Source organism: Centroberyx gerrardi, chromosome 15 (assembly GCF_048128805.1).
Source record: "Centroberyx gerrardi isolate f3 chromosome 15, fCenGer3.hap1.cur.20231027, whole genome shotgun sequence".
NCBI classification, from domain to species: domain Eukaryota; kingdom Metazoa; phylum Chordata; class Actinopteri; order Beryciformes; family Berycidae; genus Centroberyx; species Centroberyx gerrardi.
Genome location: NC_136011.1, coordinates 17,179,617 through 17,192,183, shown reverse-complemented (window position 1 = coordinate 17,192,183; position 12,567 = coordinate 17,179,617). Strand labels below are relative to the sequence as shown.

Sequence of the window (12,567 nt, the reverse complement as noted above, 5' to 3'; positions counted from 1 at the left end):
ATGTCATCTTCAGTGTCCACTATAGACAGCAATATGGGATGAATAGTGAAGGTGATTCTGCTGCATCAGAGAATATAAAGTTATGAAGAAAACCAACTACATTCCCCCCCGACAAATCCCCCCATAGATTTGACTTCCTTAATCTATTAAAAATTACAAAATACTGTAATATGCAGTGCAAACTGACATGATACACTTTAAAAGACAGCTAATGCGCAAATCCCCCGAGCTCTGCAGTCAAATGCAAAAGTGAGATGTTCACTCGCTTGGATACAAATTCAGCTGGTATTTGTGTAGCAGACAGTGAAAACTGTGATACTGTACCAAACTATATTGCACAATCACTGGAACGTACACATTCCTTCCCTTGCATTTTCCAGCACAGTTGGTGGCTGAATGGCTGCTTGAGGGACAGGACACATTACTACATATCAATATGTATGTTCTCTTCGCTATTCAAACTCAGAGCAAAGAACCTGTGTGCCTCAGAAGAAGCTGTACTTTAACCCGACTTGCATCTGACACTGCCTCACCCCTGTGAGACCGAGCCAAATGAATGTGGCCTGGTCAAGCTGTCACTGTAATATTTCTCTTCTTAAACACATACTGTATGTCACCATTGCCTCCCACACTGGGATGCTTCAGAAACATTAAGGCTTTGAAAATACAGATGGAGAGGGGGAGTGAGCCGACACATCAGTTTAAGCCATGACCTGGAACTAATTCTGCACATTAACTTGATTTCACTGGGCTTGTGTTGCAGGGTGCCGATTGTAACGGAAGGATATAGTTCCATTGCTGTACTAGTAAAGTGCGGGGGCCAAAAGACTCTGTACATTGTTGTTTCTTGTCTTCTGTGCATCCCCTAAGATTGCAGGCCCCTGCATATTATGCACTGCTCCAGTGTTGGCACATCCAGTCGAGATTCACACCTGTTTTTATCGCCACCACCATGGGTGCCAGACTATCTTTCCCAAGCCTCCTCCACCTCTTTCCCATATCTGAGTGATGATAAAGAACACCCACACATCCCCGGCCTGCAGTCCTCCCCCAAGATCCAATCTGCTCACACAGACACCTGAGGGAAAAGTGGTCTCATTGACAGACCAAGTGTGTGTGTGTGTGTGTGTGTGTGTGGATGTGTGTGTATGTATGTCGGATATATATATATATATTTACACAGTATATATATATAAGAGAGAGAGGGGAGAAGTGTAGGATTAGAGTGTTCCCTGGTGATTTAGCTCTTTAGCGGTGTCCCCGTTTCTGGGTGGCAGTGGTAAATGACCTGTGTTCCACTGCTACAATACACCGGCCTGCAGGAGATTCGCTGCGACCAAAAGTCACTCTTTATCACTCACTCTTCATTCTCCCACCCTGACTCCATCTCCCCCTCGTCCTTCCGCTCTCGTATCTTCTCATTCTGTTTCTTTTTGACGACCCCATCTCCCTCCATCTTCATCTGCCTTTGTCACTTGTTCTAGGTCTTCATTTCATCCTAGACACCTTTGGCGGATATTGTTCCATCAGGATCAATGATGGCATTGGAAGCACAACAAATGGGTTTTGTGAAATATGCTAGAGATGCCACAGTGTTCTTATTCCACCATTATAGTGTGGTGATTCTATCTCACCAAGTAAGACCTCAATTCATTCCACTAGCATTAGGTATGTTCACCACATACTATGCTGTATCAGGGCAGTCTCAAGATACCAAAGTCTAATTCTCACTTCCCTGCCCCACTGAGTCCTAGAGCAATGGTTACTCCATCTCTCTATGACTCAGTTAGATAAGGCTCCTATCTTTCGCTCCTCTCTCGCTCCCTCTCTCAACTGTCTCCCTTCCTCTAGCTACACGCAATGCTCCTGGAGACATGCAAAATGCTCCTCACACATGCTCAATCTATCATTTCCTTCCTCTTGTGGAGATCAGTCCTTGCTCTCATCTCTTTACTCCCCAGCTCTCCTGGTAAACAGCAGGCTCCACAGCGCTCAGGGGTGTGTAGAGGTTAGTGATGGGTGGATGGGAAGTTACTCTGCACTGCTGCTCTGCACCAGCACTGAGGTAATCCCTGACTCCACTCTAAATTAGGATTCATGAGAGTGCAGCAGCCTATCTTCCTGCCAAGCCCATAAATCATAACATCTTTTTCACCCCAATCTCCAAAGCCGCTAAAGATAAGGTTAACGGCCTTCATGAATGAGGTTATCTTGGTGAAGCGGGTAAAGGTGCATGCTAAATTTATCTGGATATGTGTTTATCTTGATGTCGTACAAGTGCATAAAATAATGTGAAGGATAGATATGAGGTGTTGTACAATATGGCTTTGTTTACCTAATGGAGATGAAGATGCCAAGAAGAGGATAGGCAACAATAAGTGTAGCATAGTTTACCTAAATAATGGACTGAACCCTGCTAATCTACACATGATCACTGATATGTAAGCTATTTAGGATATCTATTAAAATAGATTTGCACATCTGTCATTTATGCATGCTTATTTATTTTATTTTTGCCGGGCCCCTGGGACCGGCCAAGAAGAGTGAAAGTAGCTAACTGACTGACTGACTGACTACCCATTGTTGAAAGTCACGCAAGAAGTGGCGTCAAGACCTACACAGTTATGGTGGCATACGTGATATTGCGTTGTTTGCACTAAGGCCCATTCACACCTAGAGCGACAACTATAAAGATAACTCCAACCATAATGTGTTGCTCAAGCATTCACACTACAACGAAATCGCTGGAGCCGAATGTTCAGAGAAAATATGGTGCATGATGACTTTACCGACGTGCTTTTATTATACTCGCTCTCGAATGTAAATAACGACATAGCCGAAGGCTTTGGGTTCATGAATTGCAGCAAAAGAGAGAGGAGCTGGCAGAATCACTAAGGGGCCGTGTCCACCAAGCAACCTCTTGAGTGCTTGAAGCGCTGGTGCTGAGCGCTTTGGCAGCGTCAGGTGAGCGCTGGAGTGGGGAGCGTTGAGACGACATCTCCGAGTGGAGTTGCTATGATAAACGTTAGCTACAAAACGGCTCTTGGTCCCGCCCCTGCCTCATCCTCATTGGTTGGTAGAACGCTGAATAGACATTGATGAGCAGTGCGCTTCAGACAAAGTTGAAATTATTTCAACTTGAAAACAGGTTCAGCGCTCAGCACTAAAAAGAGGTGAGGTACCTGTTTCTTTTACGGCGCTTTCATGACATTATTGTGCTTTGTTTATATGAGAGCTAGTGGTAGTCACCAAGTGAAGCTGTTCATGTCTTTACCAGTAGGTGACTCTGAACACCACATCTACTATGGATCAGAGAGGCTAGTCTCCATGTTGAGAGAAACAACTGTAACTTCACCGTGGCTAAACAGGGTTTCAATACACGTTACCTATAGTCCAGAACGCGTATTATACTAGGGTGCGAAAGCCAAGAGGAGGTGACACATCAAGGGCCCGGCTTGCACTAGGTCAACCTAGTCTTGTTTAGTTATTTATCAATCTAGGTGAACTGTGCACATATGTGAGTAAACTGCACCAGCAGGTCACTTTATTTTGCATTACAATACCTCACAGTATTCTCAAATTGGTCCTATTTAGAAATTAAAGCAATGCTGATTCTGGTGATGCAGAGATTAAGATGTAATTCTGTACAGTTTCTAAGTGAGGGTAAAGTAAAATGAGATTACACTGTTTACCTTGATGACGAGCGTGAACTTTTGATAGAGGTCTCTGCTGATAGGCTTCAGAACACGCAGTTCTGCAGTGGTTCTGTTCAGGGAGAAATACTCTCTGTATGTGGCTGGGTGACCTGCGACAAAGAATAATCACATTCTCAGATTTGGATTTGGTACATTTTATGATACCATAAAAGAACACCAGGATGAACATCGGGAGTCATGGCATAATAAAAACAAAAGCCCCAAAAATACAAGAACATTAAATGTGTAAAAATCAATGAAGTTACGTGTTGCACCTACCAACCAGGATGTAGTAGAGAATGCCGGGTCTGTCTGACGGGGGCTGTATGTTCTTGTCCATGTCCACTGCCCGGATTTGAGGGGTCACGTTCAGCGGGTTCAGTTTGGTCTACAACAAGGAGTGGGGAGTCCGTTACCAACAGCAACACACTCAGAGATTCTTACACATTGTGCTGGAATGCACTCCAAAGGCCTACAACATTGAATATTAAGACCTGTAAAAAAACAAAGAGTAAATTGCTGATATCCAATTCATTAACCAAAATTCCCTAAATAGGCCAGTACCCTATCAGTCATAATCCATAGCACACTATACACTGGCCAATTATTAGGGTAATTAACTAATAAGCTAGTGCTATTAGATCTATTACTCATCAGCATGCTTCCAAACATGCCTAATAGTACCGTACATCAAGGCTAATCTGTTTATGGTGCTGTAGGCCACTTTTCTTGCTCATGCATACTGAGGCATCATCAGAAGTAATTATCCAGCCCTAGCGCACCAACATATGGCTAAGTGGGAATATGTTTAGCGCACAGTATTTAAGCATGCTTCCCCTACTGCAGAGGACCTCCATATGGCTAATACAGTATGCGCGAATATGCTAAGGGGCTTGTGCTGAAGTTCCTTAGCGCAGACAGGCACATGGCTAACAGCTCTCTGGCAGGAAGAATCCTTCCCTTAGGGGTATATTTATATCCCTCAGCTCTGGAGTAATCCTTACACCCCTCCCTAACCAGCCCTCTCGCTTTTACAATGTCTGGAGGTGCGCTAAATCAAATCCCCCTAGCTCTGCACAATGATGATTAGCTATAATACCCTCCTCCAGCAGTCATTATCCAGGGGACTCCAGAGCCCACATTATATCCCCCCAGGGCAAAAATAAATACAGATCAACTTAATAATGCGTGTCTAGCCATTGTGATTAATTACAATACACTCATCAATTATGAGAAGACAAATCTCCCCATGGACAGATATGTTAGCATAATGGTTACACTGCAGAATGGAGAAAATCAGAGACCAGCAAAAAACGAAGGAAAATTGCAGAGCCAATACAGGGTATTCCTAAAACACTGTGTTATGAAATTAAATTAAGCGCTGTTACAAGAAAGTAAACAGAGGGAAAAAAATGAAAGAAATGTTATGAAACCTGCTTAATAGATCAGCAATATTTAGAAAAACAATCTGTCTCAGTGGTATACAGAGAATACAGTATATATATAGAGGGTGAATGAGTGAGTCAACACTCTGCTTTGGTAAAATGGCCAGTCAGTAGCCTTATTGGTGTGAGGCTTTGGGAGAATGAAACCAGTGGGAGAATGAAACCAGTGGGAGAATGAAACCAGTGGGAGGATGAAACCAGTGTTCAGAGGGGGAAAAAGAAGGCAGAAGAGGGGAAAGGCCAACATTTTCTCACACTGATGAAAAAGCTGTGCTTTGCGTAGCCGCAGCTTCCAGGTCCTGCATACTTAGCAGTCTGCAAACCTTTTATCATAAATTATACATTACATGGGCAACTCTGAATGCAAACTCTGAACAAACAACAGTGATTCACTATGGCTGCCCTCACCCTGCCACACACACCCATAAACACACACACACATACAGTACACACACACCCTCTCTGTCACTCTCTATCTGTCTCTCTCTCTGTTGGTCTCAATCTATAACTTTTGATCTTTTCAACCAATCTATACATCTCCCTCTGCGTCATTATTCCCAGCTCCAGTGTTATTCACAACCCCATTCCCCCCATCCCTCTCTCACTCTCACTCTCCCTCTCTCTCTCTATCTGTCTGTCTGCCTGTCTTCCAACTGTGTACCTGGGACCAAGAAAAACTGAAGCATTTATGCCTGCACTAACATGTGCACATCCGTTAAAGACTCTTCTTTCATTGAAAAAGAAAAAAAAAAGACTCCATCATATTTCACTTTCCCCCAGTCCATTTCTCTCTATCGGTGCCTTGGTGCCTCACTTGCTCGCTCCACTTCAAACTTTTATCTCTTGTTCTCTCCCTCGCTCTCTCTCTTCCTTGCTTCTCTGAATTCCAGCGGTGTTTAGCTCTCATCTGAGGTCAACTCAGCCTTCAGCTCTAATTGCTCATCCAACGGACCAGAAAATGCCCCTGGAATTACCATGCTGAGACAAAACAGCAAGGCTTATTCTGACGTCCAGGTGAGGAGGCAAAGATTAGATGACTGTGTGAAAAGTGTTGCATAGTTAAACATTTGACATGTATAGTAATGATGTGATTTAAGGAGAGGGTGTAGCACACAGATGTACCACAAAGTGAAATCTGAATGACATGTGCACACAGGCACATGCAGACGCAGGATCACAGACACGAACACACACACACGCGTACGCACACACAAATCTAGAGAAACATAAAGGCATGCGCACGTATACACGCATGTCTGCACATTAACAGGGGGAAATTCTGCATCATCTCTGTCCAAACGACCTTGTGGAACTGCAGTGTGTTTCGCGGCTAGCTGTCTGTCTGGTTCTTACCGGTTCGGTGAATTCAGGGATAACAACGCGGTAGGTGAGGGGGTTGCAGTCGTGGGTGTTGTTGACCAAAACACAGGGCAGGAACATGGGGCCCAGGTCGTCTCCGTCCAGAACGTCCACGGTCAGAGTCGTGGTGGCCGTTCGCCTGTTGGGAGGGTATGGAGCGCGGTCCTGGAGGGACGAACAAATGCTTTACAGTTCAACCTTCAATCTCCTAGGTGACTTGTTGTTGCTTTGTGCACTGGGGTTACATAATGTTGTTGTCAAAATCAATGGAATCTGTTAAAACCATAGCAGATCCCTGCAGCAGTTCTTCAGCATATATTACAGTGGTGACCATTATTCTAGTCTTGTTTATTTATATAGCCCTTTACCACAGTCAAGTCTTAAAGGGTTTACATACCATATACATGTCATTTACATCATACATATACATACTGTATATACACATCATATACATCCTATGGAAGTCCCCAATCATGCATTAATTCTGCTTTTATCCTTACAACATATTGTTTTTTTAAATGCTGTAAGAATTAAATAACAGGAACAAAAAATGTGTCTCTACAATAATCGTCTGACTGTATAGAGGCAAAATTAGATTTTCCTTCTGGAGATGGAGCAACAGTACACCAGTAGTTCATACTTGCATGCAGCACATGTGCAGTAAAAAATGTGACCTCTACAATAACTGTACTTAACTGTGCATCAATACCAGGATGGCTAAAGAAATTCCCTGTTGAATCTGATGATGTACTGTTCCCATAAGAGCTCCATAATCACTGCTGAGTAAACATGCCATTATCACATAACATTTTCATTACATTTCATGTAATCGTAAATAAACATTTGATAAAAATGTTTTCTCAGCTGAAGGAGGGCTCTGATGCAAAACTAAATGATACGGTCTCAAGACTGTGGCTCACTAGTCAAAGTGTCCAATTCAGTAAGGATCCGAAACCAAATGTTGTAGAGGAGCAAATACTATAGACATGGTTTATTTATTACCCGATTTAAATCTCTCACAACGTGATGTTAGATTAAGTGTAGCTGCCTGACTGTCATGTTTGCTATGAAATGTATTCATATCCATGGCAACAGACCTTGTCAACCAATCCTCAGGTTAATGTGCTCTCACTCTTTGCGAGAGTCTATTAGCTGAATGCCAAAAACAGTCATGTTAACGTTTGACAGTGGAAGTTAAAGATATAGAATATATATATATATATATATATATATTTTATATGCTGGTGGTCAAATCTCATACCACTCCAGACCAGATGGAACAATACTCTCTTACTACATCTTCTTCTCTTTATCTTTCCAAGCTATTCACACACACACACACACACACACACACACACACACACACACACACACACACACACACACACACACGCACATGCATGCACACCCTATACAAAGAGAAAATAGGAAAATATTTCTAGGGCATAAAACATGTCTTTGCAGCAGATATCCTCAAAAAAGTGGTTCTCTAAGAAGAGAGCAGCACAGCACTTCCAAGCTTCACAATGTCAGTGTAATTGAACTCTTGACACAAGCAGCGCAGAGTTCTAGTAAATACCATGTCTTCCTTCGCCACTCCGCCCGTTCTCTGGCAAGAGAAAATGAAAGCTCCCTGGAGGACCTCTTGCCAGGCTAAAGGCCTGAGACTTTTACTCCCTCATCCTCCAAGGAGGTAGAAAGAGAATAGGAGATGACTTGTCTGCTAAATGATTATCTGTCCTGCAGTACTATACCGTTCCCATTATATCTGAGTATAATCTTTGACCACTGCTTGTTAGGGGGAAATGATTATGTCTAAAGATCAGGGCAATTATTGCTTGGCTTTCTTCTAAATAAAAGTATATTGCACCTCTTAGCACTCAAAAAAGGCAATTCACCCATTTTAAATATGAACTGAGTTGCTCTGACTCATTTGTCCATATATGAATAGATTCCCACTAATTTTCTAAGCTGGGAAAAGCTTGTATCCCAACCTTGCTATTCTCTAATTCAAGTCAAATTCTTGGCAATAATCTTGCAGTTCACAGCTTCTAGTCTATTGACAGACTTTTGCTGCTTAATGACCAGGGGTAAGGCACACAGAAAACACTTATAAAATGCCTTCATTATAATTCATGCTGCTAAAATTGCGTCATTAGGGTTACTTGTTTTACACTTTTTTCTCGGTCACATTGCCCTGTGAGAGTATGAGGGAAAATGCCCTTCTTCTAGTAAAATCCATAATTAAATCAATTCTGATATGCAAAGCTGCTCTGATATGCAAATAATACCAACAGTAATCTCAAAAAGGCCCCGAGACAACCTCAATCATTATGCAAATAATCAGGTAAATAATAATTACATCCTGAAGGGATCACCCTTTCCTGCCTAATTTTCTGACCACAAGCAACTCTGGCTTAGCATTAGGTAAGTGCAAGTTAAAGAGCTACATTTGTTTGTGTGATTTCCCTACACGGACTGCCTGGATAAATATATATAATTACTACTTGTCAACATGTTAAAAGGAACTAGCCTTCCTCTTAATATCAGTAAAATTGAAAAAAAAAAAAAAAAAAGATCTTTTGAGAAATGATGCGCTACCTGTTATTACAAGTGATAAAATCACAATAAGAAAATAGACCAAGAGAACATCTTCCCCTACAACTGCAATAATGACAGGAATTATGCAGTGTAAGGACCTGTACTCAACGAAGCAGCAAACTATTGACTTTATGTTCGCAACATCTGCTCCTTAAAATAACTGAAAGGTCCATGGTGAAAAAATGTTCACTCTCTTAGGCCAGGAGAAAAACAGGTCCTTGAGTGCTCCAATTCCATGCTACAAATGAAAAATTCTGGGTGCAGCTGCTGCCACTGAATACTAACTAGAAGTTGTGATATCAGTTCACTGGCATAAAGAGTTCTCTGCAGCTCAAGACCAAGGCTAAGGTAGACAAGCTCAAACAAACAGAAAAAAAGTACAAATCAGGGCCCATTTATAATCAGTTCATATTCAGTACTGACGGGTACACTGGTACACACATCTTCACACTTACAATCAAAAGTGACTGTGCCTGTGCAGGTTTGCTGACTTACATTGGCTTGGACTATGACCAGGTAGCGGGTTCTCTCCTCGTAGTTTAGCCTCTCTGCCAGAATAATGTGTCCTGAAAGGGTGTTTGCAACACTCACTGTCCCGTTAGATGCCTGAAACACACAGAGGGAGAGAGAGAGGGAGAGAGAGAGAAGAAAAAGGAGGAGAGAAAGGTTTGAGAGAGTTGAGATGAGGAATATTCTGTTCATGGTAGAATAAATTTACAATGCCGTTGTTTAAAAAGGGTATTTGTCATGGCGTGACTTGTCCATATACCGGGTCATTGGGGTTGTACTGGATGCCATATTCTATATGTCCATTGGGCCCGTCGTCAATGTCGGTAGCGCCGTTATCTCCTGAGAAGCCTGTGAATATGGTAGTTCCGGTCGGCGTGAGCTAGGGAAAAATATGAGAGTAGGAAAGGAATGTCAACAGCTGAAACTCCCCCCTGTGAGTAAAGTACAACACCTACTTACAGCAGAGAGACCATGCATAAAGCTCTTGCTGTTGCCACTCCACCCCATTATATAAAAAGAAAAGAAAAAAAAAAGCATCTCAATTGGCAATGGGAAATGTTGCAGTCAGCAGCAGTCTGATACTTCGCTCTGAAGGCTTATGCACACTGCTGCCAGAATAACAAAAAGTGAGTATGAGAACCCCTGCTGTTCCCCTGAGCCCTCAGAGAAGTCCATAGGACCAGGCACTGGGCAGGAGAGTTCGTTCAGGGGAGAAGCTGACAGCAGTGGGGGATGACTCACTATACTGTCGGGGCAGCTGTATACGGCTGTGGTAACACGCGCAGACAGGGCCTGCAATGCACAGGAAGTGTGAACAAAGGAAATAATAGTCACGGTTGTCCAAAACGTGGCAGGCGGACCCTTAACCCTGATCTTTCCATCGCAACAGATGTCACCATGAAGTCACTGGGTGTAATGAAAGGTGTTGAGTGATTGTAGGTTATGTAGGTGGAATGTACATGCTATATATGAGTATCTCTAAAGCATCTTTAAATGTATATTACAGCAATGCAATATATTTATTTACTTATTCTACTTTGCCTTAGGCCTCTGCCTTGCCCTACCAAGAACAATGCTTTCACAATACACCATGACAATATATAATTTTAATCAGTTACAGACTGAGCCAGTTGGAATAAAGATGATAAATCATTCACACTCAAAGGTGACTCTCATAAAAGCCTTAATAAATGGCTTTAAGGCTGTTTTGTTTTTTTTGTTTTTTTTGCTGAATATGTTTTACATTCCAGGCACAGTGGTAACCAACACAAAACATCATTTGAGATTCCACAGTGCTGTCTGTCTGGATCATGAATTAACGCTCACAGCCGTCTCTGTTAAATAAAAATTGTCTCTATCAGACACGCATGCATGTGCGTACACACACATGCATTTGCACCCACACATTCACACACAAACTAATGTAAATTCCCTGAGCTGATTGCATTTGTCAACAGTATTGTCTGCAAATTATCGGGCATGGTGACATCTACGCTGAATGGAAACTTTATTAGGTACACCTCCCTATTTACGCACACAGCTCATTCCTCCAGACAGTGATTGACATGGCTATGACTCAGTATATAAAGCATGAAGACAGGGTTGAGATTTTTACTTATTGTTCAACTTAACGTTAGAAAGGGCAAGGGTGCTGGATACTTCCAGACTCCATGCCTTGAAGAATACAGGTTGTTCTGGAGGCAAAATAGGGTCCTGCCTGGCACTCGCTAGCTGTGTGTAATAATGAGGCCACTGAGTGTATAGCATGAGCATGCAGAGACAGAAACCCAACCATTCTCTGCTGACATGCCAGCCTGCACGCATAGATACATGTATCAAATGTACCAGTTTAATGCACTAGAGGAACAAGAACAAATATTGAGTATTGAAGAAAAAACACTTGTATCTTGGGGGGATGTAGCACATGCTGCATTGAAAAACGGATATGTTCTGTTAAGCCGGGGTGTGGGAAAACTGATAAAAATGTATGAGCCACAGTAGTCAGACAAGGATGCTTTGGTATTTATTATCCCACAAATTAAACCTTCACTTCAACAATAACTAATTGTTAAAGATGGTTATTAAAAGCTGAAAATTGTTTCGTTGCAGGCAGTCACGCTGCTCAGTAACTTTGAGACGGTGACTCATGGAGATCACTCTGACAGTCAAATATCATTGGTGGGCAAAGGCTGAGGAAACCCTGAGGAACCAATGGCCAATAAGCTCAGCACAGCAGGAGGCTCTTTCTTACCTCGTTCACTGCAACGTAGTAGCGTCGGTGCTCAAAGCGAGGGGTGTTGTCATTCCTGTCCCTCACAACAATCCGTACCTCGTGCAAAATGACAGTACCAACCAGCTCATTGGTGCACTGGATCTGAACTACAATGGTAGTGATGTATTTGGGGGGCTGAGAGACAGCGAGAGTGAGAGAGCAAGAGTGAGAGGGAGAAACAGAGAAACAGAGAGGTAGGGGGAAAGAGAGACAGTGAGTCAAATAACAAATCTAGCTACAATTGTTCGCACACTTCCTCGCTCCCTTTTCTTTGACTTGCACACCAACCAGCTGCCATAGCACTTGACTGGGCACATAACAGGCCTCCCCTGTTTTCTTCCAACAGTACAGCATCTTGCATTTCCCAAGAGACCATATGTATACTTCTTCAGAGGCCATGAGTAGAGAGGTGATACATGGGTTTTCAGCCAGGGCACTGGTTTCAAATACATCCAGCAAACAGACAAAGCTACAAAGCAACGAGCACAACAAGCAAACGATAGAGAATACAAATGATGCTGTTCAAAGCACAAAGAAAGAGGGAAGAGAGGTCTTGGCCAAAAATGGTATTTTGTTTGGATATCTCCAAGACACATCTGTTAAGAAAACTCTTGGCACATCTTGCAATGCCAGTTGTTCCAAGACCTTCAGATCAGCAGGGCCTATCAAATGTTTGAAGCTTTCT

General features: G+C 42.6%; 1 protein-coding gene across 3 annotated transcripts in view; it reads right to left on the bottom strand.

The window, feature by feature from the left end:
- LOC139929191 (protocadherin-15-like) overlaps positions 1 to 12,567 on the bottom strand; it is a 140,296-nt gene that overhangs the window by 83,907 nt on the left and 43,822 nt on the right. For all 3 annotated transcript variants that reach the window (XM_071922011.2, XM_078288689.1, XM_071922010.2), the window contains exons 5-10: positions 11,862 to 12,017; positions 9,870 to 9,989; positions 9,596 to 9,706; positions 6,494 to 6,664; positions 3,975 to 4,083; positions 3,693 to 3,805 (exon numbers count right to left, since the gene is read on the bottom strand). In XM_071922011.2, coding sequence (XP_071778112.2) covers positions 3,693 to 3,805; positions 3,975 to 4,083; positions 6,494 to 6,664; positions 9,596 to 9,706; positions 9,870 to 9,989; positions 11,862 to 12,017 — 780 coding nt within the window. The remainder of the gene's footprint in view (positions 1 to 3,692; positions 3,806 to 3,974; positions 4,084 to 6,493; positions 6,665 to 9,595; positions 9,707 to 9,869; positions 9,990 to 11,861; positions 12,018 to 12,567) is intronic.